The sequence below is a fragment of the Ananas comosus genome, linkage group 15 (assembly GCF_001540865.1).
Source record: "Ananas comosus cultivar F153 linkage group 15, ASM154086v1, whole genome shotgun sequence".
Classification (NCBI taxonomy): domain Eukaryota; kingdom Viridiplantae; phylum Streptophyta; class Magnoliopsida; order Poales; family Bromeliaceae; genus Ananas; species Ananas comosus.
The window spans coordinates 3,404,358-3,430,417 of record NC_033635.1 but is presented as its reverse complement, the minus strand read 5'-3'; the positions used below and the strand labels follow the sequence as shown (position 1 = coordinate 3,430,417).

Below are 26,060 nucleotides of genomic sequence, written 5' to 3'. Positions count from 1 at the left end.
GTAATTGATTTTTTTTTTTATTCTTTTCTATTTGTAATCGGGCCAAATGAACTGGGTGTGGTGGGTTGAGTAGAGTAATCTTTTATTTTTGGTTGGATTGGGCTTTATATTTAGGTATTAGTAGATGTTTTTTAAGTTTTAGTATAAATGAGACACTTACTCAAAAGTGTCCCAAACATGTGTCCCTATAACCTAATTCTGTTGTAGTGAGGTTTGATAATTTTTCTAAATTATAAAAGTGTACAAAACTTACTTGAACTATGAACTTTTTTATTCGACTATTCGATTTTTGAAAATTTTCATTTACCACCCAACTTTTAAATTTATTTGATTTGAGCCGGTCAATGGCATTCTGACTTTACGGCATCGTTTATTTTTATAGGTTTAATTAGTATATTTCATGCAATACTCAAAACTATAAATTCATGCAAGTAAGTAATTATCGTAATGAGATATTATTCAAGAAAAAATTCTCCAAAAACTGCTTAAAAGTCCAATTAATGATAAAAAAAAGATCCAATCAACGACAAATGTTGACATGCACAAGAGATCACTCTCACCTATGCTATTAAAGCACTGTTGATTTGCCTAATATGTAAGGCAATCTGATTTCGCTATTAACAAATAAATTTATTGGTATGATTAGTAATCGAATTTGATCATATGTCATAAATCTGAAATGCTCCTAATAAAAGTAACTTTGTTAATAGGGAAAACTTAAAAAAAACCCCCTGTGGTTTCGCATTTTCTCACTTTAGTACTCTGTGGTTTAAAGTGTATCAATTTGCCCCACTGTGATTTCGTTTTTCTCTTTTTATTATGAATTTCATTATTTTTTTTCTTAAATCAGTGACAAAATTAAGATTGAAGGGTACTAAAGTGAATATTCGATAAATCTAGATGGATATCTGAAGTTTTTTGTATATAATTTAACGAAATATTAACGAAAAAGATACCGAAAAAATAAAAATGAGACCACAGGGGGTTAAATTGATAGACTTTAAACCACAGGATACTAAAGTGAAAAAGTATGAAACCATAGGGGAGCTTTTTAAAGTTTTTCCTTGTTAATATCACTTCTAAGCTCTAAACCACATGCAACCAAAGGGACATTCAATTGGAGAGAGAGAGAGAGAGAGAGAGAGAGAGAGAAAGAGAGGGGGGAGAGGGAGTATTGAAAACAAACTATTAACGTAGCAATAGAATTCAAGCTTTTAGAGATTACCGATTGTTTTGGAGAGAGAAAGAGATAGCCATAAAAATTTGGTTTATATGTCCGCACAAGTTATTTAGTGATAATATGTGAAAAGTAAGAATATTGTTTATATGATTACAGTTCAGAAGCATACTTTTAAATCCTTAAAAGATGTCAACATACCTCATTTGCAAAGATAAATACATATTCCACCTACAACGTAATTCATTTTGTTCTCTAAACCTGCATGTATGTATTAATTATGTTATCACAAGCATCTACTTATACTCTTCATCTACCACTTAGTACAAGTTTCTTGATCAAACAAAGCAGGTGCACCAAACAAAATGTACACACACTCAAACAGGCCCTTGCTATATGTATATCGATCTCAAAACAACTAAGCAATTCTATTACATTCACCAACCAAAAAATGTGATTCAAAATATGATTATGCTTTCATTTCAGGGCCACTGTTCAAGCATTTTGGTGGCCAGTTGTTTTATGCAGTCCCATCCCCCTTCATCTTTGATTAATTAATGAGTGTAAATTTATAGCTGCATCCATGATGACCAAATAATTGCTCCATCATTAATTGTACTGGGGAAGTTGCGTGTGTAGATCCTGCATACACCATGGTTGAAGATGTGGAACATTGTGTGCCGCAAAAAGAGCTAGCCATGAACTCATATATCTCTGACGTAAAGACAGAATGCTACTTATTTTGTTCTTTTCAAAAAAAATAAATTTAATTAAAAATATGAAATAACTAGATTTCGAATTTGAAACCTCAGATATCAATCTTCAAGCTCTTAGTCATTTGTGCTATAAGGACAGTCGGTAGCTATATGTAAATTTTTGACATGATGGTCGGATGGAAAAGGAAAAGGAATATATAAGTGCGTCATGGATTAGGCATCGAGTTGTAGATCATGAGCAAAACTCGTACACGGTTTAGGATGACCGACTGTACCTAGCTCAAGTGGTAAAGGACTCGATAGTTGGTATCCGAGATTCCAAGTTCGAATACTAATTGATTCACATTTTCAGCTAAACTTATTTCTAAACAAATAAATAAAGAGGATAATATGCTACTTTTTTTCGTTTTTAAAAAAAAAACTTGTGCACGGTGATCATACTAATGTAATCTTTTCTATATTCTTTTGTAGCTTTGAATTGGAGTTTTTGAGCATGTTTCTTTTTAAGCTTTGTAATTTGCTAGGTACCAGTGTTGACACTCAAATCATTTCTTTCTATTTCTTTATATTTTGCAGAGTTGTGCTTTACTCTCTCTCTCTCTCTCTCTCTCTCTCTCTCTCCAAAAGAAAAGTCAAAAGTTAGCGTAGGTAATATTGATACTAGTACATTATCGGGACATCTTTTTACATCTTTTTATAAACACTATTATATATAGTGTATGTTCGCAGAATGAACTAATTTTTAATTTTTAGAGAAAAATAATATACTATCTGTTTATTTATTTTATTAAAAATATTTTAATTAAAATTATAAAATAATTAAAATTACTAAGATATCGAATATCAATTATTAATTTTTTTTGTCACTTATGATCAGAATACTAAATCGAATGNATATATATATATATATATATTGTAGAACTAGGCTGGAATATTATTAATAGCACGAAGTGTTTGGTGCTATTAAATTTTTAACCTTTGGATAAAAAAATGTACGATTAGGATGATATGGGTCGTTATAAAGTTGAGTAAGTTATTGGTTGAATAGTATAATCTAACAGATAAAAATAATTAAAGAGTTAAATCTAGCGGTGAAAAATTTGATGGTACTAAATGCTTGATACTATCAATAGTATTTCAGATAGACCGTATATAGTAACGTCACATCTCTAGTAAGTCTAGTAGCAGGTCTAGCCAATATGTAATTAATACGGTCTAATTAATACGGTCTTTTTAGTGACATGCATATGCTGTTTAATATTTGATGAAAATTTCTTCCTTTCCACGTGTGTTCCTATAACTGGCATTCAATTTTTGATGATTAATATATTAAAATAAAATAGGGAAAAAATTTTCTCCATATCTTTGTAAATAACTCTAATATCATAAATATATTTTAAATTTTAAATTTTCATATTTGCCTTTAGAAAGTATGAAAATTTTCAAAAATACTCTCATAACTACTACTCTGTTATGTTTAGATATAATGGATTCAAAATACTGAATTTAACCTCCAATTCATATTCATTAATATTCTCACAAAATTTCCAAAATTAATATATGGAGATTCAATTAACTATTACACATTACAAATAGCCCTCTTAATTTAAATTATTTTTTTTTTATCAAAGTCTTTTAATATTTGGTTCCTTGAAATTGGATTGATTTTGTTAATTAAATTACAAATTTTATCAACCTACTGATGATTCCAATAAATTTAATTACTTCTACGAAGTTAAAATTTTGAAAAAAATATGAGTAATGGCTAACAAAGTAATTTAAGTTAAATAAAATTTTAAATACAACTAACTAAAATAAATAAGGTTAAATTACAGAAAACCTCCTTATAATAACCCGTTTTTTCACTTTCCCTCCCTGACATTTAAAAAACTTACAATTTGCCCCCCTGTAAAATAAAAAATGTGCACTTCACCCCCTACCATTAGGGTTCCGTTAAAAAATATATTTTTATGCCGAAAATACCCCTCCGCCATCTCCCTGTTGCTTCGCCTCCCTCCGGCTCGCCGCCTCGCCGCCTCCTCGCCGCCTCGCCGTCCTCCACTGCCTCGCCCTCACCCACATCCCCTTCGCCGTCCTCCGCCGCCTCGCCTTCGCCTTCTTTGCCCTTCTCCTACTGTCGCCCACCTCGATTTCTCCTACTGTCGCCAAAATCGAGGGCGGCGAGGGTGCAGGAGGAGAAGGGGAGCAGGTGGAGAAGGAAATGGAGAGAAATCGCGGCCGATTGAGATGGGAATCGCGACCGGATGAAGGGGCGGCTGAGGAAGATGGGGAAGAAGACGACAATGGCGAGGGGTAAAATGGTCATTTTACACACCGTAACCCCCCCTGTGAACATTTTTTATTTTACAGGGGGGCAAAGTGTAGATTTTTAAATGTCATGGGGGGAAAGAAAAAAAGCGGGTTATTACATAGAAATTTTCTGTAATTTAGCCAATAAATAATGAACAAAAGTTAGGAGCCAAATAGTACGAAAGAATACCGGTGAGCAACATTAATTAGTTTGGATGTTAAACAAATAATGAACAAAAGTTAGGGGCTAAATACTAAAGTCATATAATAAACATATCCTTCAAAAGATTCTCAACTCATGGGCAAAACGGACATTTCAAATTTTAACATGTGTTAGACCACCATTTAACTATGGTTAATATGATTTGAAGAGACGGAGTATAACGGCGAGGGTATTTTTGAAAAAAAAAAAATGTATTGGAAAGAGAAATAATGATATAACAAAATTTATAGGAGTATTTTTGATACTTCTAAAATTTAGAGAGGCAAGAATGAAATTAACCCTTAAAATCTACATATAGGGCATGTTTGTTTGGGCGGAAGTGGGGTGGGAGTGGAGTGGAGGGAAGTCGTTTTCATCGTAAATAATCACTTCCGTTGTTTGATTTGCGGTAAAAAAGTTACGGTCAAAACTCGAGTGAATCTCAAACGGCGTAATTGACTTCGGCCATCATGAGCCGAGTCACTTACGGAGAGGTGAGATGAAGAAAAAATAATAAAATAATATACTAGATAAAGATAGTTACATTTAAATATATTTAATTATATTACTAATTATTTTTTTATTCAGTTGGTATATTTAAAATATGATAAAAATTGATTAGTTAAGTTTTAATATTTTTTTTATTTAATTTGTACAATAAAAATATAATAAAAATTGATTAATTAAATATTGATATTTTTTTGCTTTATAATTTTATTATTGTATTACTATAATTTATATATAAAAAATAATTTATTTATTTTAAATTAAATTTTAATTATATAAAAATATAATTATATTATTTTTATTTATTAAAGTATTTATTATTTATATATAAATTATAGTTTTATATTATACACTTCCTACCAAACAAACAGCAGAACTAATAAAATTTCACTTCCATAATTACGAAACAAACAGCGGAAAAAAAATAATTTTCACTGAACTTTACTTAAACCCAAAGTCTACTTCTACCCAAAGTCCAATTTCAGCGAAACAATCATGTCCATAATCTATCAAATCGGAAACTAATGTGTACAAAAATAAAAATGTCCAATATACTGTTGTGAACTATAAATTACATAGGACAATGTAATGAAGTTTTTTCAATGAACATTAACTAATCTCAAACCAACCGTATAGAAAAGTGCTAAAAATAGTGCTGGGCATAGGATGTGGGAATACACTGTTGTAGGCTTTAATTTCTCTAACTTTACACACTTTTAAGCTATCTTTACCGTAATAATACTAATATGAGTTGAGCTAGAATACTATCGGTAGCAAACGAGTTTTATTGCCATTTATTTATTTTTGATGGTAGAGCCTACAAATCAACGATCGGTATTGTTGAATATGATTTATACCACTTAAAGCATTTAGAAATCAAATTTCATACTTTTCTGATATTATTTTCTTATCCATCAGTGAACACAAAATTGAATGGCTGAAAATGAATATTCTCTAAAAAGTGATGATAGAAATTTTGTAATCAAGATCGAGAATTTAGATCTTATTCTAAATAGTTTTAAAAAAATTTTACCAAAATTCAATCGGTTTGGATATGTTTACACTGTTAAACGAGAAAATACCTCATATCGACCATTAAAATTATAAATTTTGAAACCCTTTGATTATTAGGTTAATGATGTCGAAAAAATTGAAAATTGATTTCTAAACATTTCGAGTGGTATAGTTCATATTCAATGATATCGATCGTCGATTTGGAGGCTCCATCATCAAAATTAAATGGGTGGGAACGAAGCCCGTTTACTACTGATAGTATTCCAGCTCAACTGATGCTAATATTATTTGTTGATGATGCATTGAAATATATATAGAAAGAGCCTTTATTACGAATTCAGCTATTATTCTATTATTAATCGACTATCGATATTGTTGAACTTGATTTAGCGCACTAGAAGTGTCTTAAAAATTAAATTTTATGATTTTTGAAAAATCATAATGGAGTGCAGCATAATGCCATAAGATGAATGGTTAAGAACAAACAACATTGGAAAAATAAAGCCCCGGACTTTTCGTTGCAAGATTAGGATTGTCAAACGTAATGAGGACAGTGAAAACATACTTTAGGTCAAAAATTCAATTAATTGAGTCATTTAATTACACCGATAAAGAAACAGGCGACTTACATAGCCCCTTAAAAATTATTGAACTTGAAGCCTTTCAATTATTATCCAGATAATGTTTCAAAAATTATTAAATTTATTTTTTTAATATTTTAAAATATTTTAGATCAAGTTAAGACTTATAGTAATTATAGCATCGAGGAGTTGGTACTGCACTCTTATTTTCAACTATAAAATATAATTTTTAAATACTTATTATAATAATTAAATACTAATAATTTAATTTAATATTTAGTATACTAAATAGGTTGATTTGATTTTTTTCAAAGTTTCCTGTACTAATTTTTAATTTTTTTTCAAGATTCAATTTCGAATTTGTGTATCAAGAGATTCAAGACGGATTCACATATACTTTTAATTTTAATTTTTTAAAAAATAATTCGTTTGGAATTAAGCCAACTTGTTGCTGTCACTGTCCGTGGGCACGAGGTTAGACCCAGCGTGCGCTTGGTTTGATGGGAAAAATAAAACCCTTTGGATCCAGCTGTCACTGACACGGAAGCATAAATATTTTTTCTAAAACTCATAAAACACTTGTATTAAAAAAAAAAAAAAAAGAGAAAAAAACAAATATAAGGGGACCTGTGCCAGAAGCTTATCCAGCTGCTGAATAAATATCTGCAGAAAAAAAAAAAGGATGTGAAAAATAATCGAGCACCAAAATTAAAGTGCATAAACATGAAAGGGGCAGTTTAGGAAAAACAGATGTGTCGTGTAACCATGTAACTAGAGGGTGTGTTCAGCAGAAAAAACTTCAGCAAGAAGCTCTTCAAAACATATTTTCGTATAAGGTGAGTGTCGGATCGTTGGCGCTAACTATTAATTTCAAAAGCTCGAGCTGTTAGAGATACGTAGCTAATTCACTTAAAGCGTATAGATACAGCGCCCGTGGGTCTCGATTGTGACTTGTCCCAATCAGCCTCACGCCATTTCGAATATGACTCGGCCTATCCAGCCTCACGCCATTTCAAACGTGACTCGGCCCAATCCGACCTCACGCCACATGGCAGGATGCTGGCCCATTTAAACCAACATAAGGCCCTTCAATTCACTATCATATATTAATTTATTTAGAATTTTATGAGATATGTTTAGATTTTAGTGTTAAAAATTATCCAACTATCATTTGGAATGAGGCAAACTAATACATGACAGCAGATTTCGGAGCTTGCCAGCGAGATGATCGTTGGAGAGCTCCTCCTCACGGAAGTTAATTTTGTTCGTGTTTAGCTCAGAAAAATGTTCATTTAAAAATACAGGAACTGTGATTTTATATTTGGAGACAACTTGATACAAGAAGTTTACTTACTTTAACTATTAGTCGATCCGAAACTTTTCGGATCCATTAACGTAGAAAGCATAACGTCTTTTGAGAAAAAAAAAATTATACAAGAAAAAAAAAATGTTCAATTTATTTGAATAAGATATTAGTTATAAAGTTATAACATTTTATACTTAAAAAATCGAGAAGAACTTTAGAATGTATTGAAATAGATCGTTACTATATACACAATTCAAATTACGGCCGGTCACATACAGTGCACATCTAGCGAAAGTCATTATAAACCAAACATAGAATGATCGATTGCAGCATGAAAAGTGTTCTTCGACTTTGCCTTCTTTTCCTTGCGCATCGTCTTAGTGATTCTCTCTGTTCGCAGAAAAATAAAAATAAACAGCAAAAAAAAAAAAAAAAAAAAAAAAAGCTGCCATGCAAGAACGTACGTACGCAGTTGCTGCCTCCATGCATTTGCAAGTTTACGACACCACTCCTCCTCTTCCATATGCGCACGGCGCCACCAACGCTCGCTTCTGCATGCCCCCGGCCCCTCCATGTGTGCTGCGATCGTGTCGTGCGTGTAGCCTCGCTCGACAAATTAATGCGCATCGATCGAAGGAAAAGAGAAGGGAGAAGAGAGAAGAGAGAAAATAGAGTCAGGCCTCCCTCCGCACATCGACAGTGCCATACGGCTGTTCTGGTCGGTCGACAAGCATGCATGCTGCAGCCGAGCGTGAGCTCGCATGCACTACGGGGCCGATTGTTGAGCCAAATACGGCATGCATACATGCATGCAGAGTGCCACACAATTAATACCACGGAAGAACGCACGATATGCATGCCATGCAGAGTACCACGCATACCACGGAGGAACGCAACGCTTAGAACTATCAAGGATAATCATACTTCTGTTTAAAATTTTATCAAATAAAAATTAGTTCAATGTATTCTTCCTCTTAAGCGAATTTATTAATTATACGGCCGTTTTGTACGATTGCCGTGCACAACTTTCAGTTTTACGAGCTGAAATGTTTTAGGAGCGGTCCAACATCTCTCCGCAAATGGCCACCGTAGATTCTCCCTACCGGAAAAATCAGCAATTCTACTAAATAGCTTCGGCCGGCCATCGGAGACTTCCGTAGAAACAATACTATATAAGCCACTAATATGGATACAAGACCCCACCAAAAAGTTACAAACGAGAGGAGATTGTACACTCCTACAGGTCTAAACAACAATTTTTTTTTTTTTTTTTTTTTTTTTTTTTTTTTTTTTTTTTTTTTTTTTTTTTTTTTTTTTTTTTTGAATCAAGCAACGCTAACACCTGACGTAATCATGTCTCACGATTGATTACTCACGATCAATGAGAGGAGTCTCAATTTACTTCGGAGAAATGAGAGGAGCCACACACTCCATTTAAGAAGTACGAGACCAAAGAGGTAACAAAGGCTTTTGAGGAAACTAGAGCAGCATAAGCTACTACATAAGCACAACTATCTTATATTCGCATAGATAATGCGCTCGAAAAATTTTCAGTTTCTGAAAATTTGCTGGAGAGGGTTCTAAGACTCTGTAAAACAATAATACTTACGAGGGCAACAAATAGGCGATACCTGCAGTAAATCAGAGATCCAGTTGGTATACATCCAACGGCACCATAAAAGCCAGAAATAAATCTCACAGACCGTCGCCATTCCCCACTTTAAAATAGAATATAAACACCCCGGTTCTTACGAATAGTTAAATTACCAACCCAGCAATAGCTGGCGAAAGCCAGCTCAAGCAGGATTAACGTCTGATAGGAAACAACATTGATATATCTTCGCAGTTTTCTCGATTGGCTCCATTATCCCCTTAGATAATATATATATTGGTTTATATATAAATAAAAGAAAAAGGAACCAGTAGTAGTAGTAGTTGGCGCAGGAGAGCTACTTTGGGCCGATGTCCTTCAGAGCACAGATCTGCTCCTCGCCCATGGCGGACATCACCGTCACCACCAGATCCTTCCCTTCTGCAAACCCATCCTTAATCTGTGTTTGGTCCCCAAAAAAAAAAAAAAAAAAAAAAAAAAAAGATTTAATGCTAGGAAAAGTAGGTAAATTATGTGTTTTCATCCAAACTAACTCATTGTCAAAGACGATGGCTCTCTACTATCTATAAAAGAAAGAAACAGAAAAAGGACAAGCAAAGCAAAAGAGGACATAAATAAGAACAGGAAGCAGTAGCAAGACAACCAAGTGACTTCAAAGACGAACCTAGTTAACAAACTATAGATAATAAGCAGAATTTAGGCCTTGAAGAACAAAATATAAACACTAATAACTCGTAAACTTTGAGAAGAACCAAGTGTCCAACAAAAATCTTTTGCAAGTTCACTTCCAACGGACTAAACAAGGAAACCTACTCTGCTAGTTGTGTCCTGTTAACTTCATCTGTATATTCAAGTTTGTGAGCTAGCGCAATTAGTGTGAGTTCTACACAGCTAATGCGACCACTTTTAGCAATCCAATCACACAAAATTGTGATACTCCTAACTTGTCACTATTGTAAACTATGAACTAGATCAGCCAGAAAAAAAAAAATTATTTCTTCAAGACAATAACCAAAACTATGTACTTAAAAAGAGCACTAACAGCCAATTGGTGCAGAAAAGAGTAATTTTGGTCCTTCAGACAGGAATACAGCACATGACAATCCAAATCGAAACATCTAAAAGTCCAAAAGCTAATCAGCATCTAGAAAAAAATATAGAGTATGTCAGATTAACTTTCAGATTAATCCAGCTCAATTGATGACAGAAGCAACACAAAAAAGAAAAAAAGAACCCACAGTAGCATACTATTATTAGTCCAGAAATAAATCAAATGAGCTGATAGCTCTGAGTAGCAACTATCAAGCTCCAAAAGGAGAAGAAAACAGAGCTCCAAAATATTTCCAGCAAACTAACCTGAGTGAGCAGATTCTCATCAGTTGGGAGCCTCAGGTCATCCTTGGTGTTGCCATTTTCAGTAAGCAGACTCACCTGCCACATGTGATAGAAAGTGAATTAGCCATCGAAACAAGAAAAAGATCAAATGTAATGATAAATGGGATTACAACTTACAAATCCATCTTCAGAGATATCAATGAGCTGGTAGTCAGTACGATTAACATGGGGAGCCTGTGAAGAAGGTGAATCATTGTTAATATCACGAAACACATTCTAGTAATAAAGGAATGAAGGATGAGAATATTCCGTACATCACAGTTGTGAGAAGAAGGCACAATATCTTCAAGCTTTTTGGAGGTGAAAATGTCTATACCAACAAAGTGACATTTGGCATGTCCGTGCTTCCCAGTCTTTGAGGTTGAAACCTCCACAACCTATCATAGCAAATGCAAACCCAATTCGTTTATAGTAACAAAAAGTGTACTTGAAGAAAAGAAGATGGAAATACATATCTAATTGATAAAGCCCTAAATCAACATCAATATATAGAATTGAGCTCCTGCACCTGATGGACATACATATCTAATTGATAAAGCCCTAAATCAACATCAATGTATAGAATTGAGCTCCTGCTCCTGTGCTTTAAAAAGTACCAACTTATTGGTGCTTATAAATTTTTGGCCGTTGGATGAAGATTTGGATGGTTAGGATTAGGATGATAGTGGTCCCCCAGGATTGAGTGGATCTCTCTCTCTCTCTCTCTCTATATATATAGGATTAGGATGATAGTGGTCCCCCAGGATTGAGTGGATCTCTCTCTCTCTCTCTCTCTCTCTCTCTCTCTCTCTCTCTCTCTATATATATATATATAGCAAAACCTTTCTTAGCATGTCAGCGCAATGGATTTGGCTATACTTGTATTTATTTATTTTTTAAAAAAAGTTAGAAATCTGGCAGTCCTATAAGTGAAGCATCTAAGAAAACTATACTCAAATTAATATTTGAAGGGAAATTCATATCTAGCTACCCAAGTGGTAAGATAATTTTCAGATCTACTTGGTTTATGGCTATGCCTCAACTTCTATTCAATTACTCTCTACCATAGATTATAGAATTCATCTCACACAACTGATTTCACAAATTTTGTGACACCATCTCCCCTCCTTTATTCTAAATAATAATACGATATCATTCTTTCTCCCCAAAAAATAAATTACTATTACTGCTTTTACTGAAGGGATAAAAGCCCTAAACCATCTACTACAGCACGGCTGCAAATTACCACTTGAATTTAAAAAGTACATGGTACAATGTAAATAATCAATTCGCTTCAATCAACCACCTTGCTCAAATTTTTATCAACTTTTCGAAACAACATCAACATGTGAAGATCACACGACATAATAAAAGGCAAACCCCCAACCTGAACCAGTGTTTTAAATAGCGGCCACTACGGCTGCTACAGCAGCCACTATAGTTAAATTACTATACTACCGCTATGCCATAACATTTAGAACATAATTTAGCAGAGTGGATTCCTAGTGGCAGCTTTAGCGACATTGGGCCTACTAAAACAAGTGCTATGGAGCGAGGTCGAAGCAGGTGTTACGGGCCCAAAAGCTTAAAAACTGCAGATGAATCTCTTATCGGATAGGATTTTAAAGGTAAATAAATGATCAAAAACATGCTAATGGACTACATTTCTAGGCTTTTGTCCTTTTGGTTTGTTATATCTTAATATTTTGAAGTTAGTCTTTCAGATAGTGACATTAAATATGTATAGACTAGCAATATTAGAAAAAGGTAATTGTTTGTTTTTTTCCCCTTCAAAATCATGTGTGTTTTCTATAAGAAATATAGAAATATTTAGTTTTTTGTGAAGCACGCTATGGATTTGTAGTGCCCACCATGATGCCCACTATCCAGTTTTCGCTATGAGACATATATACCCACTATCCGCTATTTACAACCTTGACCTATACTTCGATCAATTCATAGATCACCATCGAAACAGGAAGAGCGATGGAATTAGAAAACTTCGGAAAGGCCTTTTCTCCTAACATGACAGCAATGTGCTGACATTTACTAAAGAACTTGACAAAAAATAATTGAGACAGATGATTGATCGAAACAAATTGATTGTCCACCTTGTAAGTTTCAACTTTAAACTTCTAATCACCATTTGCAATTGGGCCAATGTACAGGTGGATCTTACACCTTTTTCCCTTTTCTTTATTAGATGAACTATGCAACCAAAATTAACGCCCCTGAAGGCCGACGAACATACAAAGATAAACACCATCTCACACCAATGTTTTGAAGTTTCATTTAAAAAGCATTCATAAGCTCACATACTTACAATCTATGTCTATACCTTTTTATTTTGCTCTAAAATAAAGTGACCTTCCCCTATTAATTGAGTGGTCAATGATAAACATTACAACTATCATTGAGATCCCTATCATAGATTAGAAATCTTTGACCCCTGTTTTTCGCTAATTCAATTTCCTAGTTTTATTCAACTTATTTCTCTTCTTTTGGACACCCAGCATACCAATTATTGCATTTATTGAGCTTGGATTCATGAACCACCTTTCTAGTTTCTTCCTCATCCCTTTACATTATACCTTGCAGCACTTCCATTGTTCAGGTTTAGCTAAATTCAATAACATTCTTCGAAAACACTCGTGTTTACAGACAACAGTTCTTCCCAACCAACTTTCTCATGAAACAGATCTCTACTTTCAAATGATTAATTAATCTCCCCCACAATGTTAGTATAGTCAGGTTTCTTCTAACTAGAATTTTTTTTTCTTTCATTATGTAAAACATTTTGACTTTTTCGACTACTGGATTACCTTCTAAGTGAAGGCACCTCTCTACTTGTTTCTGCTCTTTCATTTTCCTAAGTTCATGTCTAAAACCATTGACCAAGATTGTGCAATTATGCTTTCTCTCCCTCTCTCGATATAATTCTATAATTTATATTAGTCTATTCATATAATGTTTAAGGATGCAAGAAAAGAGTCACTTTGTGTACAGCTACTCAGAGTGATAAATGCTCATTTCCTTACTTGAAGAACGTACTCATGCTTTTAGAAAATCTAAAGTCGCATAGATCGATTCCATTCTTCTGACCGAGTTCAAGATCTCCATATATTCATGCATTCCCTACCTTCCTTTTCACATAAAAAAATGAAGTCCATGGATCAACTAACGAATTTTCTACAGGAATTACAATTAAAATATTGTCAAATGCTGAATCGAATATAATGATTTGGGCCAACAAAACAAGAAACTTCCAATGATGCACACTATTTCAGTGCTCTCACAAACGACAAGTTTGGACACTGTAAATTCCCTCCGATGATAAGTAGATGGGAACCAAATACACAAATAAATTAAAAATACTAAGTAGTTATATTCTACACATATATTAACCACTCTAAGCCACGGATTGAAGGGAACTGGCCAAAACTACTAATAAAAGACCAAATTACAACAATAGAAAGGTTAAAATGTATCAAGAAAACCCAATTATAGGACATTTTCAAATGGCCCCAACTTTTTTTGTTTGAATTGAGTGATTATAGTCAATTAAATTGGGATATCGTTAAAAATCATCAGTGATTCCTTCTTAATTGTTTTATTAGCCAATAAAATTGAAACATCTGCCATTCAATTTAACAAAACTTTCAACTGAAGTAAATAAAACGATTCAAGGAAAATCAAAAGTTAAGAGGCGTGTCTCAATCAAGATAAGGTAAAGGAGTTGTCTAAATCAAAATGGCCTATAGCTGATGGGATCTGAGTGCATGTTTACCAAATAAAAGACGTATTGCTCATTGAGCAAACACGTAACCGAGATGAAACTTAGCAGAAGAAATCATATCGCAAACACTGAATTTAACACAGAGAACATAAAGAACGGATCGAGATTACGAGGAACCAAACCTTGCACGGCCTCCCCTTGATCACGATGTACCCGTTCTTGCGGATCGTCCCCGCTTGTTGCGGGTACGTCTTCGACGCTCCCGCATCGGCCTTCGACTCGAAGTGGTGCTCCTCATCCGACATGATTCCAAGCTCCCAAAAGAGCAATCCAAGAAAATACCTGCAACAATCGAGATCGAGATCGTGACAAGATCGAAGACGCGAACCGAATCGAAAAACAATCAGGTTAATCGCATGCAAAACATCGAAAAGATCCAATGGGGGAGAGAGAGAGAGAGAGAGAGAGAGAGAGAGAGAGAGAGAGAAATGGTTACCTTAGGGAAGGGAGAGAGGTGGGTGTTGGGGGGGGACGAAGAAGAGGGGAACGGCGACGGGGGTGTCGAAGGAGAGCTCCTTAAATACCGCACGCCTCGAAACGGGAAGGTGCGGGACGCCGCCGGAGCCCACGGGCTTTTGTTAACTCGGGTTAAATGTACGGATCGCGTCCGGAAGGCCAATCCGACCGTCGGATGGAGGGGACACGTGTACGGTGGCAAAGGGAGGGGCATCTTGTCGCGTTGAAACGACGCACTGCGGGCGTGTTTGAGGAGAAAGTTTATTATACGGTAGTCATACCACAGTCAATTAAATGTTTTTTTTAAAAAAAATATAATAAAATAATTTTTTTAAAAAAATATGATAAGATAGTTAAATTTTAGAAATATAATTTGATTGGTAGGAGATACTACATATCGCTGTTGCATCCGCTGTAGGGGAATCGACGGGTTTGAGTTGTTGTTGTTGTTGTGTGCAAAGCAGCAAAATAGCGGGTGGACTAATAGGCGTTGGACATGTCGTGTCTTTAATGTTGTATTCAACTTTTATGAGTCATAAATTTGTTAGATAATTTTAAAAAATTTTTTGAAATTTTAGTTCATGCTTAGAATCTTTTCTTTCAAAGAACTCCCTACTTAGCATTTTTAAAAAATATATATATGTTTGTAATAGTCCTAACTTTTATCCCTAATTTTGAAAATTTTTTATATTATTCATATCAAATTTAAAGAGTAAACTGTATTAAATTGATAAATCAGAAGGAATTCAGCTAGATTTTATCGAAAGATATTCGATAGGGAGTTTTCTGAAAGAAATGGTTAAAAATCGGATACTAATATAACTCCATTGAAAAATTGAGGATTATTCTAAAATTACCTAAGAAGGTAGGGAGTTATATACAAACTGCGCTGGGTAATAAGAGATCGATGGTTGTTCTCCCTCAGAGCTAGGGGTGTGGACGAGCTGAACTCGTTAAAGTATCGAGTCTAAAAATCTGGCTCATTTATTACCGAGGTAAATACAAGCGGGCTTATGAATAAGAATATATAGAAAATGAATTTATAAGATTTTACTCGTTATATTTTGATCTAATAGTTGAAAATTTATATATAAATGAATCATAATTGAGTTGGGCTTTATATTTAGATTGGACTAAAAATTAAATAATAATAATTTATATTATATACATATATAATTATTTATTTATATATATAAATATAAAATATATGTATTCGAGTTGTTATCGAGCCGAACATGAGTGAGCTAATCCCAACTCGTATTCGGCTCGTTTATTAAACGAGCTGAAAATTTCAACTCATGCTCCACTCATTTTCTAAACGAGCGATTTGATTTCGAGCTCATTTCGAACCAAACACGAGCTGGTTCATAAATAACAAACTGGATTGTCACCCCTACCTATAGTACCGTTTCAAATTTGCTACCCCTCATTTTAATACCTTTTACTTTGATAGTGAAAGAGTTTGACTATTTCAATTACAAGCAAATCCAGTGCTCAAGAGGTTTGAACTTTTTTCTTTTATAATAAATTACAGCATTTTTAGAATATTTCTACTGTTTTCTGATACTCGAAAAAACATCCAAATACTCTTTTGTAAATATTGATACTATTTTCAGTAGTACAATAAAAAAAACTTTAATATTATAAAATTACTGGAGTTTCCAAAAAGGCCCTAGCTAATAGTCCATTTACTTACTCCATTGGCCCTAGAATGAAGATGGTATTTGTATTTAAGGTATATTTACTTAGTAGACCATCTTACTGAAATTTTAATTTTATTATAAGTAATTAAGCATCAGCTTAACTTATCTTAATTTCAATTTAGACACTGCTATCAATTNATATATATATATATATATATATATATATATATATATATATATATATATATATATATATATATATATGTATGTATGTATAAAAGTCCCTAACTAGTTAGACATAGTAAAGATTAGAATATTGCAAGTTTTAGACTTTAGCGAGGATACTTTTTTTTATCTCTTCTCCGATTCAACCATTTTTAACTATGAAGGCTATCAAAATCGATCTATGAAATAAGATGAATAATAATTTTTCTCACAAATTTTTAATTGTACATATTAAAAGAGAAATTTTTAAGTAGTTCTCTATTGATTCAATTATCAAAGAATTTCCTAACTTCAGGGAGCGCTGCGCACAATTTCAATTTTTGAGCCAATAAATAAGCTTTTCAGATTTTCTTTAGCATTTTTTACACGTCAAACTTTTATTATAATTTATTTTATGATAATCCTTTTAAGATAAATACCTTATATTTTTTTTGGATCCTCTCGAATCTAAATTCTGGCTTCGTCCCCGTCTATTGACAATTCCAAAGATGCTGGTCTTTTCCAGTTTCAACCACTAATGAACCTCTCAAGAGAGGTTTCAACCAGCAAGTAACAGTAGTTGGATAAGAACAGATTCCAATTTAAATAAACATCTTATCTATGTCCATCTCTAGTCAAAAAAAGGCTGCTGAGTGGGAGAGGTATTTGAAAAGGATATGTTCTTGTTTCTGTGCGTAACATAGCTTGTTCCTTTTTTAGATGCCCATAAACTTGTAAACAAGCATGCTTTTTCATCACACTAGCCATTGATTTTCGATCACGTTGTCTAAATGAAGAGACCACACCTACCAACTATTGTAGACACTGATATTCTTTGTCTCGCAGAGATAGCGTACATAGGCTAAATGTTGAATATCTGTTTCCCCCATTAACAGTAGGACTGACAAGGATATTAACTCTCTTCATTTATTGACTATTTTTTAGTGCAAGTAACAAATGACTTGATAATTGATACTCGAGATCCTTGATTTATATTTCCAACTAAGTTTATTTCTAAATGAAATAAATGAAACAGATAGCATACCACCTTTCTCTCACAAAAAATAAAAAGAACTACTCATTTTTCCATCTTTTTTATAGGTAGAAGTAACGCTGGTAATTGCTAAACCATAAAAATTCTACTTTCCTAATAGTACTTCGAATGAGTTCTTTGTCCATAATAATTCACGCTTTGACGATAGCGTTAAATCGCCTTCTCATTAATTGTTAGTATCAATGGTGATTTCTGCTTAATTTGTCAAGTGTTCAATCACTTGAACCAATTGTAGGAAACCGCTTCTTCTGAAAAGGATTAAGTTAGTCGAAACCACATCCATTTGAAATGATTCAACTACTAAATAGTTGAATACCTAATCGAATGTATAATAATCCCACATTATCTTGGAATGCATTCTAGGATGCCTATTTAGTTCCCTTTCTCAAACACTAAATAGAACCCCAATTAGATTACTTTTTCTTTTTCTTTTCTTTTTTTTGAGAGAGATAGGTAGCACGCTACCTGCTTCGTCTATTTATTTAGAAATAAACTTAGCTGAAAATGTGAATCAACTAGGATTCGAATTTAGATTATATTATGATATATACAAATTGAGGGACATCACCACACCTTCTTTCCTCCCACAAGGCCCAACACCTCTTCCCAAAGCCCGCCGCTCCCGACGCTCGCGAGCCCGACTACACTCGGGCTACACGCCGCCACGGTCCAAAGCCCGGCCCGAATCTCGTCGCGAAGCTGCTCCTTTTCCCACCCACAGTACCCATCAAAGAACCTAAAATCCCCCACCCCAACCACACTCCTCTTGACCATCTCAGCTGCACACCCCACACTCTCCTTAGTCCCATAATACAACCCCTTAATCACCTCCTCAAACACCCCACTCCTCCCCACCCTATCCTCCCCTTCTTGGGGGCCCACCAAAAAAAGGCCCTCCTCTAAGGGCCCACCGAAGAACAACGGCCGGCCCGAGAAGGTCCCGGCCAGGTCCAAGTCCGTCGACCGCGCTTCCTTAATAGACATCAACGAGGGCCGGTTGAGTATGACACCGGTCGGGCCGAGCGGACCGTTGGAGAGGAGGAGGATGACGGTCCGTTCGAAGATGTGGACTCCGTCCAGCTTCTCGGTGGCGATGAGGAGGCACCCCCTCTCGGGCTCGTGGAGAGGGTGGGCCCATTTGTCTCCGAGAATTGTCGGAGCTGAGCTTTGATTTATTGCGTCCGGAGAAAGCGGTGTGGTTGAACCAACCAGACTGGATGCTTGTTCTTTCGCGACCAGCCTTGCTCGAAACGACCGCCAGTCCGATTCGATGGTTGGCTCGCCGCTATCGTGGGATGATTCCGCTCGAAGATTGCAGCCTGATTATTTGATGCCATTATAAAAAAAAGTACAGTTTCAAATTCAAAAGAAAGAAGAATAAAATTCGCTCGGGTGAGCAGTGTGAGCTATAAAGCTTATGGTTTAATAAGCAGTCATTAAATCAAATAATCTAATATAATTTAAAAATATCTGAGTTTTTAAATTTTTAATTTGTTTATCTAACCTCTCATTCCTTATTGTGAAAAGTTTCTTGGAGGATTCATCAAATTCATCTGTAGGATAATTTATTTGAAAAAGAAAAAAAACATTAAGATTTTGTTCTTAGAAAATGCTTTGATATTCATAATTTGATAAAATAATGCATTTCGTCTGTAAAATAATTTATATTATTTAAAAATTAATTTGAAGACTAAATATTATATTCATTCCAAATATTCAGCCGCAATCCTTGTCCATCTAATATTACATATTTTTTAAAAAAAGAAAACGAAGGGGTAAACTGAATATGTTTAGACACCCATTTTAAAATACAGTACAGTTAAAAGGTAATTTTCATATTTTTCCAACATGTTAACATTTTTCATATCTAATCCCAATCACTTTTCACTGCTTAAATAATAAGAGTGAGGCTACTATGTTATCGGAAGCACGGAGCCTTCCGTGCTTCCAGCTCGTTTTCGATGTTGCGATTTTCGAATCGTTGATCGGCTCCGTTAAATTTGATCTAGAGTATTTGGAGTATCTAGAAAATAAATTTTATTATTTTTCGATATCATTTGCCTAGTGATCAAATGGGCTCAAAATCAACAAATTTCAACGGCCGTAGTGAGCTGTTTGCAAGTTTAACGGCGTAGAAATATCTAAATCACGTGAAATTTTGATAGAAAATTCTTTATACTATATAAAACAAGATTAATATCTTTGATTTAAAATTTTAATGTCATGTTATTACATTTTGTAAGATTTTTATTTTCAACCGTTGATTTTGAGCCCCTTCGTTCACTAGGCAAATTATATCGTAAAATAATAAAATTTATTTTCTAGGTACTCCAAATACTCTAGATCAAGTTTAACGGAGCCGATCGACGATTCGAAAGTCGCAACATCGAAAACGAGCTGGAAGTACGGAAGGCTCCGTCCTTCCGATAGCATAGTAGCCTCACTCAAATATTAATACCAAATTATTGATGATTATTGTTATTTTTTTTAAGCCCCCAATAAATGCCTTTCAAATAAATTTCATCTGGAACGAGTCAGGCTCGAGCCAGATTTCCAAGCTCACGTTCGAGCACATGCGGTTCCTTTTTTTTTTTCCCTTTTAGTCCCACATCGACCACAGAGGAGACTATTAGAGAGGAGACATGGTATAAAATGAGCCGCACCGCGATCAAAGTGACTCATACCTTTCTCGGCCTTTTGGCTAAGATCAAGTGTAGTATCTGTTCTTATCAGTTTAATATCTGATACGTGGGCCATGTGCCCACCTCGATATTAAATTAATTTTTATGTGGGGGAGGGCCCACCCACAGTAGCTTGCTACTGGGGCCCTCGCGCGTCGCCCTTGCATTGCACTACTGCTCGGGCCTGGCGCACCCCTACCAACGCATCAAAATCCAAATATTAGGTGGTGTAACAGTTTGATTTTTGTTATATCATTTTTTTCGTTTATTTGAGTTTTAAGTCAATTAAAAGATTTTTAGTTTTAATTTTTGAATATATTATTTATTTTTATAAATTTAATTAATTATATTTTATATACTTTTTATAGCTATAAATTTTGTTAAAGTAAGTAATTAGTTTAAAATGTGCATCCAAAGTCTTATTAAATGAAATAAATTTAAAAATTAGATACTAATGCATATTTACGTTATTAGGGCTTTGGGCTTTACTGTGGCTTCAGGGGGAGCCTAATCCATTTCCTTTTTAGGGGTTTCGATCGGTGGATGTGATATAGTTTAATAGATGATTGTAAATTTTCGGAGTAGAAAAAATCGTAATCCTAAGCGTATTTTTAAATTTTTTGAACCTATTATATATAAAAAATGGTGATTCTGGTCACGAGCCTCACCAAACTAGGCCCTAGTCCATGAGATTTTCCCACATTCTAAAGTACTTGATTGTTGAGGAGTAATATTTCAAGGTAAGGGTATACAGAAAACTTAGATTTTTTTTTTTAAAAAAGGTAAATGTTCAGGAGAATTTTAAAGTGAACTATATGGTCACTCTGGACGAAAAATATAGGCTTTTTAGTTGATGTGTCTAAATAGATATGCATCTTTGGGTTTGTCTCTATGTAAACTGAATTTCTTAAAACATTACGAAAAAAAATAAAACAGCTTTGTCATCTTAGGCCCGGTGGTCCAAATTTGTGCTGTACAAGGCTTAGTTTGGTATTGAGGCGGATCTAACGCTATTAGATAGAATGGAGTTGAGAAAAAGCATATAAGGATATGCTTATGCGTTCTCCGATAGGACCGCAGAAAATATATACATTACGTACGAAAACAAACAAGGATATATTTTTATCGTCGTTTCTTACCGCACGTAACGCAATCTCTCCGCAATCCCAAACGTAGCCTAAGAGTTCAAAGACAAATCGGCTGCAATTGAAAAGTGCTTTCAGGTTTTGGTCGGAATTGTATAGCTCGGCTTCTGAGGTTACCAGCCCACTATTAAGCCTAACATTTTCAGCCTCCATACAAAAATTTTCTTCCACCAAAAGCCTACTAGAATTCGTGCAACACGACCAATAGACTTACAAAGACTAATACAGAAAAGTAGGCGTAGATTACATAAGTACTAAATACTTTAGTAATAATAATTAAATTTAAGTGATAAATTATTTATCTTACTGCACTAGGTTGTTATAATTCCAACTCACGAGTACTGTGGTCTGTTGGATATGGCCCATATGATTTATTTAAGACCATCTATAAAGATAGAGTCAATCTATTTTAAACTATCTATAAAGATACAGTAGATCCAACAGTTATAATGCATTTGAGAATGTTCTTGATGGACAAGCGTAATTTAATAACTTTACATTTAAGCTATACATAAATAAATAACACGTGGGAGTTGTGGTTTAATCCTAATTCTAATTTTCTACAATGGATCCATCTTCGAGGAGAATGGACTCGAAACGTTCCACTTGTTTTGTTTGCATATCGTGAACGAGAATGAACTATAAGCAAAAGTCGCCGTTTACAATCCGAATATAAAAATTAAAATTATTGCAGAATGTATGAATTTAATTTCTTATAAAGTTTAACATGCTCCGCAAGCCGCCTCTAGGTGCAATGCATCTTCTTTTTTTTTTTTCTTTTTTTTTCCCTTTTTTTTTTTGGCCCCTCTATGCTGCATCTACTTTAGAATCAATATAAACTTTTCCTCGGCAATGAGAATATCGAGATATCAAAATTAACAATTCATCAACAAAATTTAACAATTCGAAATATCCGAAAACATTGGAATTCAACAAGAATCCATCCTTCATCTTTAAAAAAAAAAAAAAAAACCTTAGCGAGAGTTTTTGGGCACTCACAAGTAAATGAATGAGAAGCTCCTCCACCAGATCCGTAATAAAACCCTTGATTGGGCCTCTTCTTGTGCAGGAACACAAACTTAGGCTTCAAAGAGGGAACCAAATCTAGGGTTTTGTTGAACGATTTTGAAGTTAAGAAACAAGAGGCCTCCATACCCACTAAGCTCACTAAGCTCTCTCTCTCTCTCTCTCTCTCTTTCTTTTTTTTTCTTTTTCCTTTTTTTGGGGGGGGTGGTGATGGAGAAGAGAAATGGAGAGGAGAAATTTAAAGAGCTGGGGCTTCATTGAAGCTCCGCCATAAGCTTTAGCAAGGGAATATGTTCACTTTTGTGGCTTTATGAGGTGGACCAATAGGGACACGACACGTGTCTTGGTAGTGAGGTTACCACGACGATTGGAATTTGTGGCCACTGGTGCATTTTCGGTGACGATGTGGAATCTTCGAAGCCAAGAGAATTGGACGGCTGATCTTCGAGCTGCTGCTCCACTCGCAGATCAATCCGAACCGTCCATTGCCCTGAGTGGATTGGATAAGACCGAGCTCCGAAGTCAAATATAAATGTTGACTACGCACTTACATGGAATTATCCCACACCTCACGAGGGTCACGTGAAAGTTTTTCTTTTTCTTTTTAATTTTGAAGTTATTGACCGATTTTTTTTTTTTTTCCGGTCTCTCTAAATATATATTTTTTTAAAAAAACAGATGGTGATTAAATTTTCAAACTAATACAGCAACTGGGCTAAAGCTAGTGGTTGTTAATTATTAAAAAAAGAGCAACGCTTCTATACATCAACAAATTTCAGTCCTTAAATTTTTTAAAATAGATGGTGAGGATGCTTTTTATTTAAGAGGGTGATTGATTTTGATTGTATTAGTTACCAGTCACACTCTTACCGAGGGCAAAATATTTTTTTATTATGTAAAGTTAGTATCAAAAACTTTTTGGTAAATTTTTATTCTATTCCCATAATGCCGGCTCCTTAGTAAATATAGAACATTCCATTCCATTTTTGTCCATTTTGCTTTCCTTTTTGAAGTAATAGCTNCTAATCTATATTTATAATTTGTAATTAAATTTATTTGTATGATTTGATTATGAAATAAAATTTTAAATTTGTCGCAAATTTTAAATTTTTTTGCATCAAAAATTATGTGCAAATATAAAATATTGCAACGGACAAGTTATATTATGCAATCTCATAGTAATTGAATATGAAATATTACCCCCAAGTGAATGCTTAAAAAATTTTGTATTTGACTTTGTGATCAATAGTTCTAATAAATTCAGTTCAATATCTTAATTAAAATAAATTAAATTTTTATAATATTCGCAAGTTCCAGCATAAATTACACACTTTATTCTCAAATTATAAGAAACGTAATTCTTTGGTTGTCCAACTTTATTCAAATTTTTTAGATTATTGCATCGAGCTTCACGCTAGCTTCAATTTAGATGGCTGAAAGATGAGTTGAAGTTGATGTGGTCAAAATTCGAGACAAAACTCTTAATAAATTGAAATTGGATGGTCAAAACTAAAATTCAATTAGAAAGAATGTAATATATTGATATTTTAACTTTTGAACATGGATAGTCGATCCGAAGTTGACTGTTCGAGTTATGATTATTTGATTGGATAGCTCAACCAGTGTAATATTAACCTGATTAATTTAATTGTTATTTTATCAAAAAATCTTATGTCAAAATAGGTGGTAAAATAAATGTTTTAAAGAATAATGTGGTTGCAAAGTCAAAAATGCGCTAAACTTTGCATGAGCACAAAGTGATTTTTTAGACTCTGGAAAAACCATTTAATTGAACTTATGATCCAAGTCAAATGATCCAAATCAAATCAATTTAATGTATTATTTAAACAAGTTAAAAACCATTTTAAAGATAATTTGAAATTATAATAGCTAAAATTAAATTCAGATTTATAATATAAAGTTAATTTTCAAATATTGAAACATTTAGTTTAAATAGTTAACAAAATTTATTTTTTTAACAATAAGATAAATTAAATCTAAATTTTAATTTTAATTTTAATCAATATTTTTGAACTGTAATGTTGTTTTCACTATTGGATAAACAATTTGAATTTAATTTTAAAAATAGAAGCCTTTTATTTAAATAAATAATAAAAGTTGGGTTTATAAGTACAACATAATTTACAATTTAAAATAAGTTAATATATTTGAACTTTCATGTTATTTTAATATTACATTAACAATTTGAATTGAAATGTACTACTCATTTAAACATAATTTTTTTCTTTATGAAAATTATAATTGAAATTAAATTTGAATTTAATGTATACAATTATAAAGTTTAAGCTCAAATTAAATTTTAAATTCAATTTTATAAAGGTTTATTACTTATCGAATTAGCCACTATCTAATTTGGTAAGTAACAAAATTAAATAAGGAAATGAATATTTATTTATTAGGGTTTATCAAATTTGGTAATTCGCTATTATTTATTTTCTAATATTATCCTTACTATTGAACTTGAATGGTGACCTATTGAGTAAGTTATTACTGTCTAAAAGTCAATATCTTATCCTTAAAATATGAACAGCTAGATTTAATTTAGCCGGTATATTAAACCATTCCTCTTAAAAAAAATAGTTAGAATAATGGAAGTTCCAAAACTTACACACTAAAAGGATTGTGTTCATAGAGGGAAAAATTTGCGTTTGAGTATATACAAGGAGTGGAGGATTATAAATAGATTAAGCTGCACTTTAAGCTCTGTAAATTAACATCCAACAACAAATAGTCCACAAAAGAGAGTGGCAGAAGAATTTGCAGGGAACCAAAAACCAAGAATATCTATAATTATATTCTTAAAAAAAGATGGAAATTTACAAAATCAAAAGCTTAATTGATGACAATGATTAGTTCAGCTAAAGAGGCAAAATGTATTAGTAGTACTCAAAATGGGCACCACTACATGTCTTTCATAATATTATTTTTTTATATTATTAATGCGTTGATATTATAATATTAAAGATGTCCGTGGACCGGGTCGGATCTGGATAATTAATATACTGTACCCATACCCTAAAAAGAAATGGTTATAAAAAAATATATATACCCTACCCATTTAACTTCGGGTCGGGTCCGGATCTGGGTACTAAAGTTACTAATATACCCATCGGGTCTATTTGAGCGGGTCTGGGTAGTGACTACCCGTATATTACCCGTTCAAGACCGGATATGAATCGGGTTTAAATCGGGTACGGATATTCGTATAAACATATATTTTTTTATAAACTTTATT

The 26,060-nt window shown here is 33.6% G+C and overlaps 2 protein-coding genes across 2 annotated transcripts; both read right to left on the bottom strand.

The window, feature by feature from the left end:
• LOC109721601 (eukaryotic translation initiation factor 5A-2) lies at positions 9,419-15,178 on the bottom strand. The gene is made up of 6 exons (XM_020249294.1): positions 15,032-15,178; positions 14,718-14,877; positions 11,075-11,197; positions 10,938-10,994; positions 10,782-10,856; positions 9,419-9,864 (listed from the first exon to the last, which is right to left on the bottom strand). The coding sequence occupies exons 2-6, from the start codon at positions 14,838-14,840 to the stop codon at positions 9,763-9,765; spliced, it is 480 nt and encodes a 159-aa protein (XP_020104883.1). The 5' UTR covers positions 14,841-14,877; positions 15,032-15,178; the 3' UTR covers positions 9,419-9,762.
• On the bottom strand, positions 18,447-23,319 carry LOC109721438 (UPF0301 protein Tfu_2389). Its single transcript, XM_020249083.1, has 2 exons — positions 22,778-23,319; positions 18,447-19,271 (listed from the first exon to the last, which is right to left on the bottom strand). The coding sequence occupies exons 1-2, from the start codon at positions 22,929-22,931 to the stop codon at positions 18,517-18,519; spliced, it is 909 nt and encodes a 302-aa protein (XP_020104672.1). The 5' UTR covers positions 22,932-23,319; the 3' UTR covers positions 18,447-18,516.

Bases quoted from the DNA above. Each gene is read 5' to 3' on its own strand.
- LOC109721601 (XM_020249294.1), bottom strand. From the start codon at position 14,840: ATGTCGGATGAGGAGCACCACTTCGAGTCGAAGGCCGATGCGGGAGCG. The intron at 11,198-14,717 runs GTTTGGTTCCTC...TTGCTATGATAG, and splicing joins TCAAGGGGAGGCCGTGCAAG to GTTGTGGAGGTTTCAACCTC. The intron at 10,857-10,937 runs GTAAGTTGTAAT...CACATGTGGCAG, and splicing joins ATATCTCTGAAGATGGATTT to GTGAGTCTGCTTACTGAAAA.
- LOC109721438 (XM_020249083.1), bottom strand. From the start codon at position 22,931: ATGGAGGCCTCTTGTTTCTTAACTTCAAAATCGTTCAACAAAACCCTA. The intron at 19,272-22,777 runs GTGAGTGCCCAA...TCAAATAATCAG, and splicing joins AGCTTCTCATTCATTTACTT to GCTGCAATCTTCGAGCGGAA.